Raw genomic sequence first — 20,355 nt, forward strand, 5'->3', positions numbered from 1 at the left:
TTAACCACCCTGACAAAATCCTCAGAAAGTTGAACATCCTGAATCACTGAATCAACCGCAAAATCCAAACCTGAGTCTTCCTATTGACTGGCAGCCAGGCCAGAATACACCAGAGGCTTGTTGACGGATGGCACCTGCTCCTCCTCGGAGGAAATCAATCGAAGTCACGGCCAGGGACTGGATGCTCGAGCACTTACACATGGCTTTCTGACTGAGAAAAGATGGAAGGGAAGGAGGGCTGGGGGGGGGGTACAGACAGACGGTTGCCAACCATCTGTGCACACAGGGTCAGTGCCAAGCGTCAGTACCATTTTACGCCAGGCCTCAAAAAGACACACAATGCCACCAAATTGAACATGGTAGATCATTCAGGCTATATTCAGCAACAGTCTTTGGGAAGTTCCAGCCGCAGTCACGTTCTCACTTTCAGCCCTTTCAGTGCTCTCAACTATGTGCGAATGTGAAATACGATCTGACGCATTAACTGTGTGTGTGTGGTGTACGATATCTGCTATATCTACACAGATTCAGTCAGATATCCATGCCTGCACATCTTAAGAGAGCACATGGGCCACATTCATGCAACGGGCCTGCACAGCTACGATCTCAGATGCACAGAGCACAGACTCTGGACGTCATCCTGTGATTCGACATCCATCTACAACTGAACTTTCTGGCCCACAAAGGAGGGAGGTGGGATCTCCTGGCAGGCAACGGCCCGGCGGGCCACGTCCAGGACGGGGGTCCTGTGTGCCGCCGAGCCCACGGCGCTGGCGTCGGTGTGCGTGCCGACCCACTGCAGCACGCGGGCGGAGGGCCGGTGGTGGAGGGCCAGCTGCCTGGAGCTGTAGCCGCACATCCCGATCCCCACAGCCCCCAGGAGCATCGCCACGCCAGGCATGGTCCTCGCAGCCGGCGGGGTCACGGCCACATTGTGATAGGCCTGCGTCTGAAAGGAGAGAGGAGGAGTCAAGCTCTGAGCGACATGCTTACCTCCCACCACAGAGATTAAAACTCCATCTTTTCCCGTTTACTAAATTGTGGCGCATCTCTTTTAACAAACAAAAAGCTCATCTATTTTTGCGACATGGACGATTTCCTCTGCGAGCCCCTTGACAATTATAAAACGCATTTGGGAGTAAATTATAGAAACTTCATAGTTTCGAATGGAGCTGTGTCACAGGCTGTTGGGAAGCCATTCCTGAAGCTCACTCACCCAGATCTCATTTCCACTTACAATCCAATGGACTGTCACAAGCTTCAATTTCTCCATTGTTTGTGATAAACACAACTACCACTCAGCTAAAATTGAAGCCATCCCACAATTACTGCAACAGCCGCCTCCAAATTCCACCTAATTGTGGTTTGTGTGTCTATCAAAAAAACCAACAAAAAAACACCGCGTTTCATCATCTTGACAGACCTGAATCTGGTGAGACAACGGAGTGGGTGGAGAAAAAAAAATGGCAGAATAATGTTGAAATGAATGTGTTTTATGCACTGTCTCCATCAACAAACCTCTGCAAACATAAAACCAGAAGCTTGCAAACACCTTATTATACTGACAGACGAGTTTCTCATACTCACAGCAAAATCCTCAATTCAAAGCTAGTGTTTTTGTTGGACTTTAAGTTGAAATTCATTGTCACATTTGATGTAAGATAGAAGTAAGAGTTCAGGGAAATAGAGAGTTGCTTTCAGACTCTGCTTCTTGAATACAAAGAGCCAATTTCACTGTTGCATTGAAACATGGGCAGCTTTTGTTTTCTATTGTGCTTTTTTTTATGGCACACAGCACTGTGCAATCTACTATGATTGTGATTTTTAAAGTGTAGAGCAGCTGTAGGGGGGGGTCAGGGGGACGCCTTTTTTAAGCATGACCTTTTTCTTTAACCAATTCAAACAAGTCCTGATAAAACTAAATTAATTATAGGTAAGACTCATAATGATTGCGTCAAAACACACATTTTGATGACTGCTTTCATTATATTTGTGATGGAAATGAATTATACAGTTGGAGACTATATATTACTTTCCATAAATTTTGAATTAGAAGCATGTAGAGTTCAAATGAGATAATTAGTTTTGCTGTGAGACAAAACATATGTAAAATGAGAATATGGGGGGGTTCAGTTAGATTCAAACTCTGTGAGGTGGACGTCTCCTTCATCTACCCTTTCAGGACCTTTTGATTGCAGCAATGTCACAAAGAGGGCGCGTTGTTCTGAATTTCAGCACAAATGTGATCCGGCCAGGAAAGATAATCACAGCTGTACTATTCAGTACAAAGGCACAACCTAGAGTGTCATTCTGCTTTTATACGGCACAGTTCTGGTATTTAATGACTGACATCTCTATAGTTATACATTAACTATTTACCAACACAAATAGTGCCAGAGCTGATTGTTTCTACACAACACAAAACATTACTTCATTATTGTACTTCTTCATTAGCATAGGTTTTTGTTTAAATTATGATCATTTGTTTGAACTTTTCTACAACACAGCAAGTCAGACTCAACTGTTTTTGGTGTCATTAGAAACAACAGTGGGGTTACGTGAAACACACAACGCCTCTCAAGGTTTTTGTTTTTTTTAACAGAATATAAGTACTAGAAATTCTTTCATCCAACCAGATTCAATTGCATTATAATAATAATTGGTGTTTTTGTATTTTGCTGCACAGTAGCTGTAATTGTGTTCTATTTAGTTTTGAAGCTTTGATTTTTTTTTTTGTTGCATGTTTTCTGATGCTAAACATTTTAAACTTGCTTTACCGTTCATGTGCAAATCATCTATGCTTTTTAATTTATGAAATATATGGATGTCTTTATATATAGTCTACAACTCTCTTAACTGTTACACTTTAGTTTTACACTGAAGCTTACTTAAATGTACTTTACTTAAAAAATAAAACCCAAAACCAGAATAGTGTTTTATCAAAGGAATATAATGTTAACTTAATGGGTTTTTTTTTCTCAAACACTAAAATAGATATAAATAATATTTGGAAAAGACAAGCCCTGATTCTCAAATTGTTGCTGTGACCATTCCTTCTGAAGCTGTATGGAGCCCCCCCAGGAGGAGGCCTGCCAGCTAAAATCCACCGATCTATCTTGAATTTAACTATAAATGTTTCCTAAAAGTCACAATGCACAAGCCATGACTCAGCACATTTCAACAACGTAGACTCACTTCACACTCCAAGAGTAGCAGATTATTTTACAATTGTTAAAAATATTTCATTGATACTGGATTTGATAACAGATTTGACCTGTTCGCACAGAGTCATACTGACCTGCAGCAGCCTGATGTAGCCAGGAGTCAGTCTGGGGAGTCTGTAAAACATCTTTGGAGCCTTTCAACAAGGATTGACTTGTGAAATCAGATGACTTGATGTCAGTCGGCGCCCTGACTCGTTCCTCTGCCTGGACTCGCCGGGCCAGGATACCCACTGACAGTGGGTCAGTCTGGGTGCCTTCGACGACTCCTCAACCTCCCCCCAGTTATCCGCTACGGGACAGTCTGATCAGCTCTTATAACGCCTCCTTACCGCCTTTACATAATAGGAAGGCTGTAGGTGGTGAGACTAAGGGGATTACTGAAGGTGGCACTCAGGGACAAAGGAGTCAGCCGAGACAGAAGTCTGGGAGTTCAGGAGACGGTGGTGCTTTGATGCCACTGGATTTATTGTATTAAATCACTGAATTCTTGCATACATTTGTCACATTGCACTTCTTGTAGCTCTATAATTATTTCACCAGTTGGTCATTGTAAGGCCACATCATTTGACAAATACAATTGCATTTACATGCCAGCCAACAATAACCTGACTCCATAATGCTGAAGATGTATTTTCAGCCTCTAAATACACATGAGCTTCTACAGGCTGGTAGTTTTGTGCAATTCTGTTGCTTCTTTTTCTGGCCATCATTCATCCAAAAGCGAACAGGTGTGAATTATATTCTCTGTGCTGGAACACATGCGTTTAAAAATGTTGCCCTTTAATGACTGATGAAGTCAAACAAACCAAAATAATGTGTTTACTGAAGAATCACGAGAGAGGAAACCAGAGCACTGGGAGTCTTCTCTTTGATACACCCTTTTTTAAGGATTTTAATATGCGTTTCTGTCTGTTTGTAGGAAGTGTTCTGTAAAAAAAAAAAAAAAAAAGGTAAATGTTACTGACTTCAGCATCTCTTCCAAAAGCCTCATATATATGTACAAGTCATTTGAAGTCAGAAGCACGTTTGAATCTACCACGTTAGTTGATTTGCGTGGGTTTTTTTTTCCTTCCTTGTTGATGTTCAGAATAGCCTCCGCTGCCTCGTCAGCAAATTTCTTTAAGCTTTAATATCCTTCCTGGCCTGAGGGTCCTCAGCTCACAGTGAGGTCTTTTAATGAGGTGCCTGTGCTGATAATGTTTCCCTCAGTGAACGGGAGGAATTTTCTCCAGCGAGCGCAGCTGACAATGGCCTTCAGCCCCGAATACCGTGAAACTCTGGTGCTATTCGCTGCAATTCACAGTGGAATCATAATGCCTGCTTGCGTGGACTCAAACAAAGCAGAGACAGAAACTTACACATACAGAAATTTAGGGTAACTCGTTATCTTTAATGCAAGTTATGGAACTGTGAGAGCAAAACTGAGAACTCTGAAACCGAAGAACACATATGTACAGGCGTGCAAACTCCTCACAGGGATATGTAGTCTGAGTCAAACCATACAATCATCCCAAAGCGTTTTTTTAAACCATCACTTCCAGGTGTAAACCTATTTATCATGGTACACATTTCCTTTCTTGTGTAATTTTGAGATTCTGACTCCGTCTCTTGTTTCAGGCTTTGTGTCCTATTACTGCCCTGATGTGTTTTACCTGTGCCTGAGTGTGTGATTGTCTTCGCCTGGTGGCTGTGGTGTATATTCGGTGTCTTCCATGTGTTCTGGTGGTTTGTTTCATCTGTGTTCTGCATGTCTGGGCTTTTCCAGCATCCCATCATTATCTCCCATGATCTCGAAGAATTTATTGTTTTGGATCTTGGTTTTTCATGCGCTCCGCCAGCGGCAGTGTCTGGCGTCATGAGTCCTCCTCTGAGCAAACCTGACTCAATGCAGCCACTTTCAGTTTCTTTATGGGCTGACAGTCAATTTTAAGCTGCTACTGTTTGTTTTTACAGCCATTCATGGCCTCTGCCCCGCTTAACGCTACGTGAACACATCAGGCCACTACGATCATCACTTCAGTGGATGCTGGTTGTCACAAGTCCAACATATATACTCTGGGCTGTTGCATGTCTGCTTACATACTGTGGAGCAACATTTCCCTCTGAGATTCACAAGACTTATAATTGAGCTTTTTCAAATCCAAGCTCATGATTTATTTAGTGAGATCAGTTTTAAACATGTTTATTTTGTTTTCCTTCTTTGTGATTGTAGAGAGTTGATGGGTTCCTTACATTTTTTTGCATTTGTGTGTTCAAATATGTTTGTATTTGTAGATATTTTGTATTGTCCAGCATTATGTTTCGCCTTTTTTATTCCTCATATTCTGTTCCTCTCAATCCTGTCATGTTTTATGTACTTTGTTGCAGTTTATAGGTTATTGTAAAGCTCGGTACAAATACAAATGAATTGATCCATTTGTCTTAACAGTGGTGTGATTGTCTTTATTGTTGCATGCAATGTGGGTTTGAAATGACCTTTAGTTTGATTTTCAAAGCACCATAACTCATTTTTTTTGTTGTTGACATGGAGCTGGGACTAATGAGCTTTCATAACAGGAGTAATAATAATCAGAACATTTCAAGACCTACAGCTTGAATATATCAATGTTCCTCATCAGGCAATTTACTGAATTCCTCACTCATGTTTAGAATATTTGCCTGCCCTAATGAGCCTCTGAGTTGTCATATGACAGCTGGTGCATCAGTTGCTAACCAGCACAGCCTACAGTAGCTGCTGGTGTCTACTGGTGCACACCCAGCTTTGGAACAATGGCCCGTCTAGAAGCTGCTGCGTGGCAGACAACTCTACTAAGATACGCCGAGATAATTCTGTGCCCTCTTCCTGAACCCATCCGCTGGCATTGAGCAATGGGTAACTGCATTAAAATAGATTACCTGAGCCACAGGCAGGTATTGTGATGCAGGAGATTAAGCTTATGACTCCACGGGTGGTCCTGGTTTAAAAGGTTCATCAGCAAGAGTGGAAGTTAAAAATCACAAACTTGCACGGCAGAAAAGATATAATATATATAGCATACTAATATATATATAACTAATATATAAGTATTGCTCATTTTGCTGGACTCATCCACACATTTACTCACAAATGCTGATGCTGTTCTTGTGAGTATTTCGGTGTCTTTCCCAAGGGCACTTTGGCACACGGAGAGGGTGATAACAGGAGGATTCAACCACCAACAGTGGGATTGGAAATGGACCAACTCTATACTGAGTAAGAGCAATGTTACTCATACTTAAGTACATACATACTTTGTACACACTTAATTAACTTTGCTGATTTCAAAAACATCACCCAAACACCATTATTTAATTTCACTAACTACAACCTCATTGGTAATCAGCATTCAAATCTTCCATCTGCATTTGTGTTGATAATACATTCACACTTTCAATGGACAAAAAAAGAATCCTGCTTTATACCACAATTTGTTTCCTTCAAAAAACAAATAATGAATTCTCAAAGTAGTTTTTGAGCAGAGTGCTTAATGTGTGTAATTGCTCAAGTGTCTTTTAATAGCAGCAAATTATACTTGCAAGCGAGAACAATTCAAGCAATTTAACGGTAGTTGGCCTAAAGATGAAGATATGCGTTGCACAGTTTGATCCCGACAGCTGATCGGTTCAGGGTTTGCAGAGCAAATAAAAGAAAAATGTCATTGAGCAGTAAAGCCGCCAGAAATGAATTTGTGGGCAAAATATTTTATAGGATAGAACAGTGATCAAGTTAACTAGCTGAATGTAAATGTCAAAACATCCTCAAACACCACTGGAGCCCTTGGTAGAGCTGCCATTTGGTTTATCTGCAAGATGAAAAGGATGAGTAACAATACGAATCCCAATTTAATCTTCATGTAAAAAGGAAAAGTGGGTGAAATCTTCAGACTTTACAAGATTAACCATCTAAGAAGAAAATGTGTAGAAACAGAGGAGACATGGAGAAAAATAGAAAATCTTTAATAATACAAAATATTCTACATAACCACATGCAAAATGTTCAAATGTTGTACAAGAGAAGAAAATATACAGAATTTGAGAGCGAAATCCTCCTGCAGCTTCTTTGTTTGTGTGACTGACAGTCTCATGGGTGTGTTGTAGAGAGCTTGGTCTTCTTGTCTTCCTGCATGGGAAGAATGTTTGTGATCCAGTATTGGAAGAGAGAAACGACTGCAGCAGTTTCCTCTAAAACACAAAGAGACCAAATGAAACAGTTCAGTTCCAGCTGGAGACACAACAGCACAGGAACGCTGGCTGTTTCCACCAGAAGAGACGCACACACTGTTGTATTTTTGGTACAATGCATCAAATCTACTCCTCGTTCATCCAAACACAAACTTTCTCTCACTTGTTCCTGAAAAGCTTGAATTCAATTTAACGGGCGCTGGAGGTAAAAGACGCAGCAAAAAGAAGAGCAGTGAAACTATTGATATTTGTGAGAGGAAATAAAAATATGCTGAAAGAAAACTTTGCTCCAGACCTGCGTCTGCAGTCAACTGATTGCTGCTGCAACGGCAGATGAATTGAGAGAAGCTTTACTGGGTTTATTAGAAAAGCTTTGAAAGCATGCATGCATATGGATTAGCTCCGGCACAGCACTAAATTACTGTTATGTCAAGGTACAAACAATGGAGGTTAATTAAAACCCTCAATGATTAAAAAAATTCTCACATTGTGCTGATTCATGACTGTTAAAACCTGGATGCATGTTGAGAGCAACTAAAGCTTAAAACACACAACAATGTTTCAGTCACAACTTTTGTACTCGGCTTTTAACTGTGATTTTCAAAGGGAGAAAAATGTATTATTGAAAGACACGTTTTAGAAGGTAATTGTCAGTTTAAGAGAAATTAACTGAATTCCAAAATAAGCTTCAGTGCAAAACAACTAGTGTCAAATTGGTTTACCAGTTTCAGACGATATAGAAAGACTCAATAGTTGTTTTTATCGTCACACAAGTTCTACTTTTGAACACCAGTGAATAATTGAAAAAAAAAAAAAAAAACTAAAAAAAACAAAACAAAACAGTTCAACGGTGAACTAAAATGTACCTCTTTGGGAGGGACAAAGCATGACACCTTACATACCTTTTTCACATTTTTATTAAATGATGCTATATATCTAAATACAATAATAATAATTAAAAGACACAGTTCACCATGTAGGCTTGAGAAATGTCTCTATTTGAGGATTTATCTTTAACTCATTTCATGCACATGTCATTCACATTTTTCAGAACTCAAGCTTCAAACAATCCAAAAATGTTTTAGTCAAAACTAATTTGTAATAACTATATTGTCTATTCAACTTAAATGGGGATAAAAATAATAAAGTAACAGCTTTGACAGTTGCAGGCTGTATATAAAGACTGAGGAGATATTTTGAATTAACAGCCTTTATCATTGATTCAGATTTACCTCTTGGTATCTCATCGCAGCACAGTGATGTGCTTCTGTTCTGGTAGCCACATCTTGAACCCGTCAACCAAAGCCACCTGTCCACAAGCCGGCTTTCAAGCAGGTGTGCCGCAGGAGCATGAAGAGAACGGAGGCGGGCTCTCCTCGACACTCACACGCATACGGTCATGTGCACAACAGTGGCAAAGTCCCTGCTGATCCTATTACGCAGCCTACTAGTCAACAAACACACCGGGTGGGCGCAAACATGTCTGTTGACAAGATGAACAAGTCGAAGCACGCTGGTTAACTCTCGGTGGGTGTCACCTGTGACCGATGAGGAACAAGGACGAGACGAGCTTCGTGGGAAACAAATGACGAACGTGTGCGTGCAGGGCAGGCGACAATAGAGCTCAAGGTCAGGGAGAGTACAGGGGGAGGCAGGCAAGGACAGACGGGGGCAAGCCGTAACTTGCAGGGGCGAGTCAGTGAAGAGCCCCGGGCAACATCTGATTGGAGGAAGGGAACATGGACTGGAACTGCATATAACCATCATGATGAGATGTTGAATAAGATCAGGGCCGCCCCTGGCCAAGTGGGGGCCCTAAGCAGGATTTTATTTTGGGGCCCCCCTTCCAATAACATAATAATAATAATAATAATAATAATAATAATAATAATAAATTACGATTACTAACGAATCAAATGAACAGCCTCTATCAACAGTGGAACAAGAAATTTACAGATGCACACGTCTGAAAAAACTTTGTGGCATAAACAGTTTATGCCACAAAGTTTTTTCTTTTTTATTTCAACAACATCCCACCTTCAAGTGAAGCACGAGCCTCTTCTTGTTCTTCTTGACTTTTTCTTTCTTTTGCTAGCTCCCGAATCGTATTGATGCTTGGAAGCGCTCTCTCTCTCTCTCTCTCTCTCTTCTCTACCTGTAAAGAACTGCCTGCCGGCCCATCTGACCGCTGATTGGTCAGATGGTGATGCATCACGCTTTCAATCATTCCGTCTCTTTTTTCTCTCTCTCTCTCTCCTGCCTCGGATGACTTGGTGGCGGTGCTCTACGCGCCTCTCGGCAAAATGCACGCGCATCCTTTGTGCATTTGCAGAGAATGATGATACTTTATTGACCCTGAGGGAAATTCAATTCACTTGTGCAAAATGGGGCCCCCCATGGATCGCGGGGCCCTACGCACGGCGCGTGTTCTGCGTGTAGGGAGTGGCGGGCCTGAATAAGATGCTTTAGAATCTCACAGCTGTTTGTGTGAATGCCGCCGTTGAGTAAAGTAAATGTCGTGGACAATTTTTCAATGCTACATTTATACGTTTATATGCAAATGTTTCCATTGTTTCACTCCTTGAATTAACCTCAATACAAAGAACCCCTGAGGGTTGCCAGAGAGCTCAAGGCAGGAACAATCTGATCACTATCAATTATTTGAATAAAACACACCTAACAATTTGTACAAAATGTATTGTTAGTGTAATAGAGACAAATCAAAATGATAAAACAAGCCCTAATGCATGTGCTATTGGTCGGCTTAATATGATATTGAAAGAATATCGTCTTTGTTGTTCATGTTTACTTTCACAAAATATTCAACATTTTGAAGTCAAAATAGAAAATTTTGGGTTCCCGTTTATACGACAATGGTGCTTGGAGTCACTGAATAGGTAACTTTTTGAAAATGGTTCCCAAGTTGAAACACTCCGACTCCGTCTCCATGGAAACACAACTTTTCTGAAACACTACAACTGTGCCATCTGCACCTGTCGGTGGACATCACAACCATGGCAGCCTCCAGAGTGGCATGATGTGTGTTCGTACGAATGGGCAGCGTACTGCATCCTATGTGTGTGACATCATAACAACATCAACCAAAAGCGCCAACTTGTGGCCTGGCATGCTCGCGACGACGTTTCTCAGCATTTTTGCAGTTTCCGTGTGAACGAACGTCGCTTTCAAAATGTTGCCGCGAAAACACAAAACCTTTGCGAAACAAAAACGCGAAAGCGATGTTTTTGCTAGAAGCGTTGTTGCGTAAATGGCACCATAATAGCAGGTAGCCAGAGAAAAGCAGTTTTCTGTTCTATAGGGTTCCCAACAGCTATGAATAAAATCTGGTGATCACACAGTAACATTGTGATCACTTTGATTGTTGATGTTTTGACTCACCTGCAGATAAAACCGAGCCGTCGCTGAGTTCTTCCAGTGCCTTTTCCAACTCGTCTGCCTCACTGTGCTGAACGAAGGCCTTGAGGTGGTGCAGCTGTCTCAGTACACAGCCGGGCCGGCCTCCAGTGGCCAGGCTTTCCAGGAGCCCGTCCACGGTGGCAGACAGCCGAGGGACCCCGCCTGCATGTAATGAGGCTGCTCAGAGGAGAGACGGTATTAAGTAAAGGCGTCAACAAAAACCATTCACAACTTTGTCAAACTGCTCCCACATTCATGCTCCATCACATTTAAGAAGGTCTTTTTGTTTAGCGGGCTGGTCATGGCCTGATCTTCAGCTCCCCTTGCAGCTTAATGAACTTCTTTCTCTCGTTGACTTAAAAGTCTTGATTAAAAATTCAGTGACTGAAGACATCATCTGTTCAGAGGAAGCAATCTCTGTTTCATTGATTCTTGAAATGGGGTGGGTGGCACCAGGGAGCATACAATGTGAAATAATTTTATTAAAGCACATTTTAAAAATGTCCTTGATTGTACTTTTAACAATAAGAATCAAGGCTCATTCTGATTCTGATGGATACAAATACATTAAAATAAGGCTTAATATGAAACAGCATTATTAATCGCCGGCGATACAAAAGCTTAGCTAGAATGAACGCATCTGAGCTTAAAACTGTTTTTTTATTGCCAATAAAACCAAACAGTGGTTAATACGAATATCTTGCATGTGAAAAGAATGAGAAAGTCCAGTATAAAACCAAAAACTACAACTTGGTGAAACGCCAACACAATTTGCTTGATAACTTTTAGAACCAAAATAATAACTTCACAATCATATTTCATCTAAAATGAATCAGATAGTTTGTAACCACAAAATAGCACTCAGCATTCAAATACTGAATAAAATAAAACTTACATCAACACCAACGCTTTTCCATCAAACACATATTTTAAATGCTACATTTCATGCATTTATCTGATGATTTCAGCCACTTCTGTTGAGTTAATGTCTTATAATTTCTCAGAAAAGCACAGACATTCTGCACCTTAAGTGTAAAAGGAATTCTGGTCTCCCATTTCCATTAAAGTGCTTTAATTTGTTGGAGCTTAATTATGACTTTATGAATTACATCAGAAGGTAGCAGGAGCTCCTTTTGCCTAATAGCATTTGAAATGAGTCGAAATCAAAACAAGCTTCCGTTAGAGCGTGTTGAATTTTAAAACGCTCGCGGTGAGTGTTGAGTTTTTTGCTGCAGAGGATCAAAGTGTTAGAAAGCGATAAACACTCACAATCTGACATGTAGATTTCCATCGTTGTTCTCAGGAAGTCCGACACTTCTGCAGCTTTTCTCTCGTAATCCTCCGCTTCCTCCTTCTTCTCGTCTTCTTCTGCATCCTTCTGGTAGGTGAACTCCACTGCAGCGGCCCGGGGCATCAGACCCAGAGAGAGGAGCTTCTCTTTGTGCCGTTTCTTCTTCAGCTTCCGCTTCTTGTTCCTGCTCATTCGCTCGCCTCCCTCACCCGCTGGCGTCTGACTCCCCGACGCTGCCCCACCGTTCACAGATTCAATTTGAGGGGCCGATTTCCTCTTCTTTTTCCTTCTCCTTCTCTGTCTGTGCTCCTCTTCTTCTTCTTCTTCTTCCGTCTCTTCATCAGAGTCTTCACTGTGATTTTGGACTTTCTCCTCGTCTGAGAAACAGTAAATTCACGATTAGCGGGCGGGTACATCAACACGTGTGCACCTTTCCTTGATGCTAACCGGAACCAACACCAGAGAGGGAACTATAAACATAAGCCAATAACAAAGTTGCAGCACCATGTTGAAACATCCTGCTACTTACTGACCCCATGTGAAAATATGTGTCTAAAATAAAATGAACAACTGGTTTCACAGGTGATGATAGGAGTTATGTCAATTTCACTACAATTAAATACACACGGCTCAAAATACTGGGTATATAATATTGTGTGTTATCATTTGTAGCGGTGCAGCTGTCAAACAGTAACACAGGTTTGGTTAGTTTTACTCTACTGACGATGTGTTGCTGCAATAGTAATCCACAATATTCTCTACACAATATTTGGAGGTGGAAAGTGCAACCTTTTAGTAGAAGTGTTTAGTTACAAGTAAGAAATTACAATTAAAAACCTCACAAGTGTGTCCATCCAATCTTCATTCATTACTGCTTCTATATTTGCCTCAACAAAAAACTTTCTTTCTCATCTTCAAATTGTCAAAAGTTCACTTGTGTCTCACAATGACTGTGGGCGGATGTCAGATTTGGTTGTTTGTCCACACACAGAAACAAGAAGGTTTAAAAACTGGCTGTGTCTGCTGGTTTTCTCCGAGCCACAGCAGCAGCAGCAGCAGCAGCAGCAGCAGCAGCTTATTCCTCTAATCAGATCCTCCTACTTTTCAGCTGATTGCGTTCCAATCAACAGAATCAGCCGGCGCGGCCTGTGATTTAAAGATACGACAGAAACCTCAGCGCTCAGGCTGCTAAGTAACAATCCCCCTTGTTTTGAATCCAGTAATGTGTCTGATGAATGATTAAATCAAAAGTGAGCCAATGCTCAGATTGTGCATTAGTGATTTACAGCGCGTATACAAACAATATTCCAGCACATTCCTCCTACCTTGTGGTAATCACCAACAGAACGGCTGCAATTCTCTTGTGCTTTTATTAGTTCGTCTGACATTTACTCGCTCTTTCTCTGACTAAAAACTTTTTTTTATTTTTTTTATCACAGTGCTAAGTTTTTCCTCTTATGTTGCATTACTCAAACTTGACGAGGAAAGACGACAGCCGGAGTGCGAACTGGTTAACCTCTGATGAACACATAATGGAATGAAATGCTTGTGTTTACCACTCGTGTGGAAAGAAAATACATATCAAGTGCATGTATTTTAAAATCTGAGACTTTCCAACTGTCATCTACTGAGAGTGAAAATACTAAATAACACCACAGAATATTTCTCCTTTCTCACATTAAGTTTCAAACTTTAGTTGATGTCAGACTTCCAAGGCCATTTCTAAATGTAATATTTTGTTGTCAATGATTCTTTGGATTCTAATCGCAAACAAAAAGTATCATGTCTCCTGAAAGTGGAGTTCAGGTGTGTAGCTCCTCATATTTATGTCTACTGTTTTCTATAGCACAATTATAGTTGTTCATTACATTTATTTCTGTTAAAATATTAACTTCAATTCAACTCCAAGTTGTAATGATGAATGTAATGACGGATTTTTGAAGAAAGAAAGAAAGAAAGAAAGCAAGCCCTGCTCATTGTTCCTTGATCCCTATTATTAAATTCTCATTATTTATCATTTTCATCCTGTAGTCAAGTTTTACTAAAAAAAAAAAAAAATGCAACTATTTTGAGGTATGAAACTCCAGGCACCTTTTCTGTAAATTATTTCCTAAAAATGAAGGGCATTGTCATGATAGAGGATGCACTTGAATTTTTTCTTGCAGCAATCAAAAAACCATGAACCAGGAAGTTGATTTTCTCAAAGAAGAGAAATGACTGAAAACTGCCAATGAGGCTCATTTGATGCTGATGCACACCGTGAGGTTAAAAGGTAATATACTGAATGAAAATGCATGAAATGTGATGTTTATATTCCAGCGGTTAGAATAACATCACTTTTGTACTCGGTGCAATTTGCTTTTCTGTTCCGTCTGTGAACAAAATAATATATAAGAACATAGTTTGAGGAAAAACAAAACCACAGAGAAACAATGAATTTGTGATAACTTGTTCACGGCAGTGAGCAGGCTACCGGCAGAACAGCAGCAGCGATAAACTGAACATTGAAAAGAGAAGCTGCAGCTCATTGTGCTTTAATATGCCGTCAACTGTTTCTCGAAAACCTGGGCTGTCCTTTCCTCCAGCAAGCACCACGATGGGAGATTTATGATCATTTCTTATTAACTATGCCTTCTTTATGGGAGATTAAAATGATTCAGAGTATCACCCCCCCCCCCCCCCCCCCCCCCCCCCCCCAAAAAAAAAAGAACTCCTTGAGGATCAATTGCAACTTTTAATGATCCTGTTCTGCAACATAGCAGATATGAGAAAACTGTGACAGCAATTAAAGTAGTGAGTTAATTACACTTCTTCAGGCTGGTATAAACAGCCGATTTTGGCCCGTCTGAAACAAAAGATGAGCAATTGAGATTTTGAATTTCACTGTGGCTTCACAACGTCCTTATATGGTAGAAGAGTTCCCGGGATGGCTTTTATCACGTCTGATTCAGCAGATATCATATCATCTGAGTTTATGAAATGTGGTGATGTAACTGGAAATAAACCAAAAGACTGAAATACTTTGAAATACTAAATCTCTCCATTTCCCACTTCACCGTTAAGAACTGCTGCGAGGAGGGAGACAGCTGCCTGATTGGTCTGCAACTCTGCAATCGAGCTCCTCTATATGTAAATAAAATACTTAATGGGTGATCCAAGTAATATTTTTGATGTCGACTGCATTTAATTGCTCAACCGACTAATACGTGTGCATCTGTCATGTAATGACAATGTAGAGACGGACTTAGTGACTCAAAACCTCAGCAGAGGTTGAGTTTATCGTCAGAAAAATAAATTCAGTGTTGAAAAAGGTTGTTATAAACTAGTTAGAACTCTTAAAAGTTATTGAATTACTAAACCTCATGACCAAAATCAATCTATGGAGCAGCAATAAAACGCTCGAGATAAACGGCCAACATGCAGACTGTTGCTGATGCAGATCAGAAAATTAACAGTGATTGTAACAATGTCATTCATTTTGTATTGCGTGATACTGGGAATACATAGTGCTGCGACACTAACATCAATTTTTTTCTGTAAGATAATCTTTTATTTAACTTCAATTTAAAATCCAAGCTGAACCTTAATAGTTTGTGAATCCCTGAAAGGTTCACTGCTTGCTAAATAAAAAAAAAAAAAAAAAAACAATTAACAGAGGTTTAGCTGACGTGTGTAATTAATCAAAGTTAACCTCGTCCTTCACTCGAGAGGTTTCCTTCAGACGGAGCCCTGCCAAATCAACCACATGGATCAAATGATCTGCTCAGCTGAAAAATACAGGACAATAATTTACTGAGAAATAATTGTGTTTTTTTTTGGGGGGGGGGGATACAAGATAATCCTTTTGGCAGCTGATAAAACGAGGAAGAGCGGCCAAAATGAACAGTCTGAAAATGGTGCTGATCAACGACAGAGAGAGTGAATCTTCACAGTCTCGTCACAGGGCAGGACGATATCAACTCAGTATTAATCAGCTCACGCTCGGCCTCTGGGATGGCGTCGATACGGGTTAATGATGTCCTGGATGAGTTAAACAAGTTCATCCTGGTGAGTGAGCTTAATTGTCGGATCAGAGTGAAACAAGACTCCCCGGGGCTCGATCACACGCCCAGTTCACCTCAGGTAAAGAACACAATTGATTTTTTATTGTCTGTTTCTTTAAACTGGAGTGGCAGAGGCAATTAGAAAGAGTGACTTTAATACTGAGGAGAGCCATCCTGGAGAAAGCCTGAATCATAAATCTCTCCTGAGTTTTATGGCGCATGGCACAGCTCTGTAAACGTAAGATGATGGTTTCCTTACCAGCTGGGTCCTCTGCACTATTTATGCTGTGTAGCTGGGGAAGTGTGACAGATTCCTGTGACTGTATATCGAAGTCTGGGGGACGAGGAAGCGCGCTGTACAGCCGACGGCCCTGATTGGCTGTGCTCGCTTCTCTTCCTGAGACAATAATAAACAATGTAGTGAGACACAATTAAAGAGCAGGAGTGCGGCAGCAATAAAAGCCGTTAGGACGTGATGTTACCGTGCAGCGCGTCCTCTCCAGAAGTTTTTCTCTTCACCACATGGGTTTTCTTGGCGAGCGACTCCGTGATGGGTGGAGGGCTGCGTTCCTTCTCCGGTTTACGAGGAGGAGGGTAAAGCTTCTGCAGGACCTTTGACTGAAAGACTGAGGGAAATAACAGTTCTCAGCATAAAATATCTTTCAAAATGTTTGTGTGTGATAATATTTGAATGTCTTTTTGAGATTTGTTTATGTGTTTTGGAGTTGAACGTCAGATATGTATGTGATAAATGTCTGAATAACAATATGCTTTGTAATAAATACAGAACACTTAAATATATGATGTAAATGTCTTTGTTATTCTGAGATTTGTTCATCCAAATGATGATGGAAATCAGCGCAGAGCAGTTTGATGATTGATGATCTTGTTTATGTTTGAGCATTTAATCTTACTTGTGTTTGATTTTTGTATTTTATATCTCTGCTCTGTGGCCACCACGTATGAAATAAGGCAATTTCGGGCAATATTTTTGCATTAATTCACTGATATTCCGATTTGCGATTTCTTCATCAAATTTCTGTTGGTTTTAATTTGCAGAGCATGAATGCAAAGCACATTTAAACAATGTGTTGCAGTTCAGTCAGTCTTTTGTGATATGTGCATGTTGCAATAACAATAATTTTGCAATATACATTGCAAAAGCTCTTTTGTGCCTGCATGCCAGACCCTGTCTTCACCTCAAGCTGGACCCCGAGTCAGTGGCTTTTGATTCTTGGTGTGACAGAGATTTGGTTATAACACTGACTCACTTTAAGTTTATCTTGTAGTTTGCATCACTGATATCTCAGCTTGAGTCTCAGTGTTTAGTTTGTTAAAAAAAAAAAAATAAATAAAAATAAAAATCTATACTTTCATTAAAAGTTTGACAATTTGCTTGGTGGTTTGGTGGCCAGATTGAACCTCTGGCGGGCCGGTTTTGCCCCACGACCCTTGTGTTTGACAGATCTGCCCTTTCCTTTTCATCATCCCTTTTCATTCGAGAGAAAGATGTTTAAATCAGACTTAAAGCAACATATCTTATGGTGATGGCATGAAACAATGTAGACATTTTCCCATAAAACCACATAGCTTAACATTGTGGAACATTCCTCCCATATATGTGTGTTTCTCTGGGTACTTGGGGTTCCTCCCACATTTCACACACATGCTTGTTGAGCTGACTGCTGACTCTAAACGCTCTGTAGGTGTGAGTGTGTCGGTGGGTGATTCGGTGTCTCTCTGTGTTTGTGCTGTGATGGATTGGAACCATCCTCCCTTTTGCCCAATACTCTGCTGAAATAGGCTCCAGCCCCCGCAACCTCAACTTGAACAAAGCCAATATAGAAGATGGATGGAAAGATTGAGGAAAAGTTGGGCTGCTCGATTATGGGGGAAAAAAAATCATAATCACAATTCTGTCTTCGGATTTGGAACACGTTTGAACATGTTTTTTTAAAAAAAGACTCTCCTGTTAAATATATAAAAAATACCTTGTAATGGAGAAGTAGTAAAAAAAAAAAAATGTTGTGTGTTGAATTGTGGCTCCAGTATCCATCAACTATTTTGTCATCATACATACAAGCCAACATTGGAATAAATAGTATTTCAGCTCAATATCATATTCATGTATGTCACTTTCAAGCATTAGAAATGAACCTCATAGGCCAATTGCAGGATGCATTCTTTAAACACTGACACTCATGTGAATGCTCCCTTGTGAAGTGATGTCAAATATAGTTCTTGGAGTAAGTTTGACGACTTTCAACCTGGAAAGCTACTAATGAACAAAACATTAATAAATTAATCTTGGGGCGTTAAAGGTTGATTCTAAAATGATCTGGTATTTGTCTGCTGCAAAAAAAACAAAAAACAAAAACAAATCAATACTGATTATCATCATTATCATAACCATTAGAGCAGGGGTGTCCAAACTGTATCCTCCCTGCTTCAGCATACCTGAATCTAATGACGATGTCATCACTAAGGTTGTGATAAAGCACAATAACGAGCCCTTCATTGCAATCAGGTGTGCTGCAACTGGGAGAGCGCTAAACCCTGCAGGACCCTGGCCCCTCAGGACCGAGCTTGGACAGCTCTGCATTCGAGTCAGCTATGTTGAAGGAGAAAAGTGTGTAAAACATGCAGGAGAGCCTAACACTTATAGAAATCTTACTTACGGGGAGGAAAACATGAATGAGAAAAGAACTATTTCTTTTGACAGCAAGCAAGATTTTACTATGATGTGTGTGTGTGCGCGCGTTTCTTGCAGATGACGGTGGGACACGTGCGTTTGTTTACATGAGCTCCTTAGCCAGCTAGCAGCTTTAGCCTAACTAATCAGACGCAACACGTGTTTCTACAAAACCAGTCATGTTTGAGAGAGAAAAAAAACAGGTGGCGCTCACCTTCTCTCCTTTGTGCCATGTGGACAAAACCAGCCGAGCTGGAGCGAAAATGACACGAGTATAGATTTACTACCAGGAAGTCATGAAGCTAACTAGCCAGCCGAGTTAGCTTATAAAACCATTCAGACCTTCAACACAAAGCAGTGAAGAAACCGCGCAATTTGACGTGTTAAGAGATAAAGATGAGGTTACTTATAGCTTCAACTACCGCCATGAATCCAGATTAATGTTCCAATCTGTCCAGCAGCACCAGCCTTCTCTACTGGCTGCTACACGGACGGTGGCTGTTTGGCTTTATCGTCACACGTGTTTGGCTACACCAGCCTCCGTTCACAGACTGGCAAATTTAACTTATAATTGAGCTTAACAGCGGACAAATGCATCAAGTACAGTAAATGGTGAACACTACCACCATCCTTTGAATCCATTCTTCTATTCGGCATAGGTGTTATAGTCATGTAACACGATTTAAAGACTAAAACAAGTGATTTTGTGTGACTGCCGTTCAAGTGGACGTGTAAATAACGGACGTATAGCATAGCTTTTAAATGGAAGGCGGGTTTACGTGTCACACTGAATTAAATAGAAATATTGTGGTTAATTTGACCATTCGTGTTGTACTGCTGGAATAAGTAAATATTGATGATTTATTATCTCCAAAACTTTTTTTTTAATGGAACGCGTCGGGAAAGAGCGCCCCCAACGGCGGAGTGCCGTCAGTGCAGTGAATGCGGGGCGTGAGCACAGAGCCGGCTGCAGGACGGAGTGGAGGAGGCGAGACGAGAATACCAAGTAGCTCCAGCCTCATGGCTCAGCATCAGCACCGAACTGAGTTCACAATTGCGCACCCACCAAACTTGGCTTGGGACCTCAGCATGTGAACGGGCTTTGCGGGAGGAGCATCCACCTAGAATGTCAGCTCTGAAGAAGGTAAGTTATCCTCCTCCTCATCATCATCTGTCTCCCTTCTCCTGTTTTCTTGTAATTGAGCTCATGTATAACTGAAGAAATATATTACCTGCAATAATTTTACAGTAAATGAGGGATTGCATGCTGCAGATGTGTGCTTATGTCAGGTTTTGATTGATTGCCCGTGGAAATCAGACTTTTAGACAACTAGCTTTCATTGCTAATATTGTGTATTTATATGCAAATGAGCTTAATTAGTTTTTTATTGCAAACAGGAATCGATAATCTGCCTTTTAAGCCACTTTTGCATGCAGAAGGATTTTATTCACCATTCCTTTTGGCGTCATTCCAGTTACACTTATCCC

At 40.7% G+C, this 20,355-nt stretch overlaps 1 protein-coding gene across 1 annotated transcript; it reads right to left on the bottom strand.

Annotated features, from left to right (window-relative positions):
- Window positions 1-7,291: 7,291 nt before the first annotated feature.
- On the bottom strand, window positions 7,292-19,205 carry erich1 (glutamate rich 1). Its single transcript, XM_080513533.1, has 6 exons — window positions 19,082-19,205; window positions 16,658-16,801; window positions 16,435-16,566; window positions 12,111-12,509; window positions 10,824-11,018; window positions 7,292-7,424 (listed from the first exon to the last, which is right to left on the bottom strand). The coding sequence occupies exons 1-6, from the start codon at window positions 19,098-19,100 to the stop codon at window positions 7,324-7,326; spliced, it is 990 nt and encodes a 329-aa protein (XP_080369659.1). The 5' UTR covers window positions 19,101-19,205; the 3' UTR covers window positions 7,292-7,323.
- Window positions 19,206-20,355: the final 1,150 nt, after the last annotated feature.

This window comes from Blennius ocellaris (assembly GCF_963422515.1).
Source record: "Blennius ocellaris genome assembly, chromosome: 17".
Classification (NCBI taxonomy): Eukaryota; Metazoa; Chordata; class Actinopteri; order Blenniiformes; family Blenniidae; genus Blennius; species Blennius ocellaris.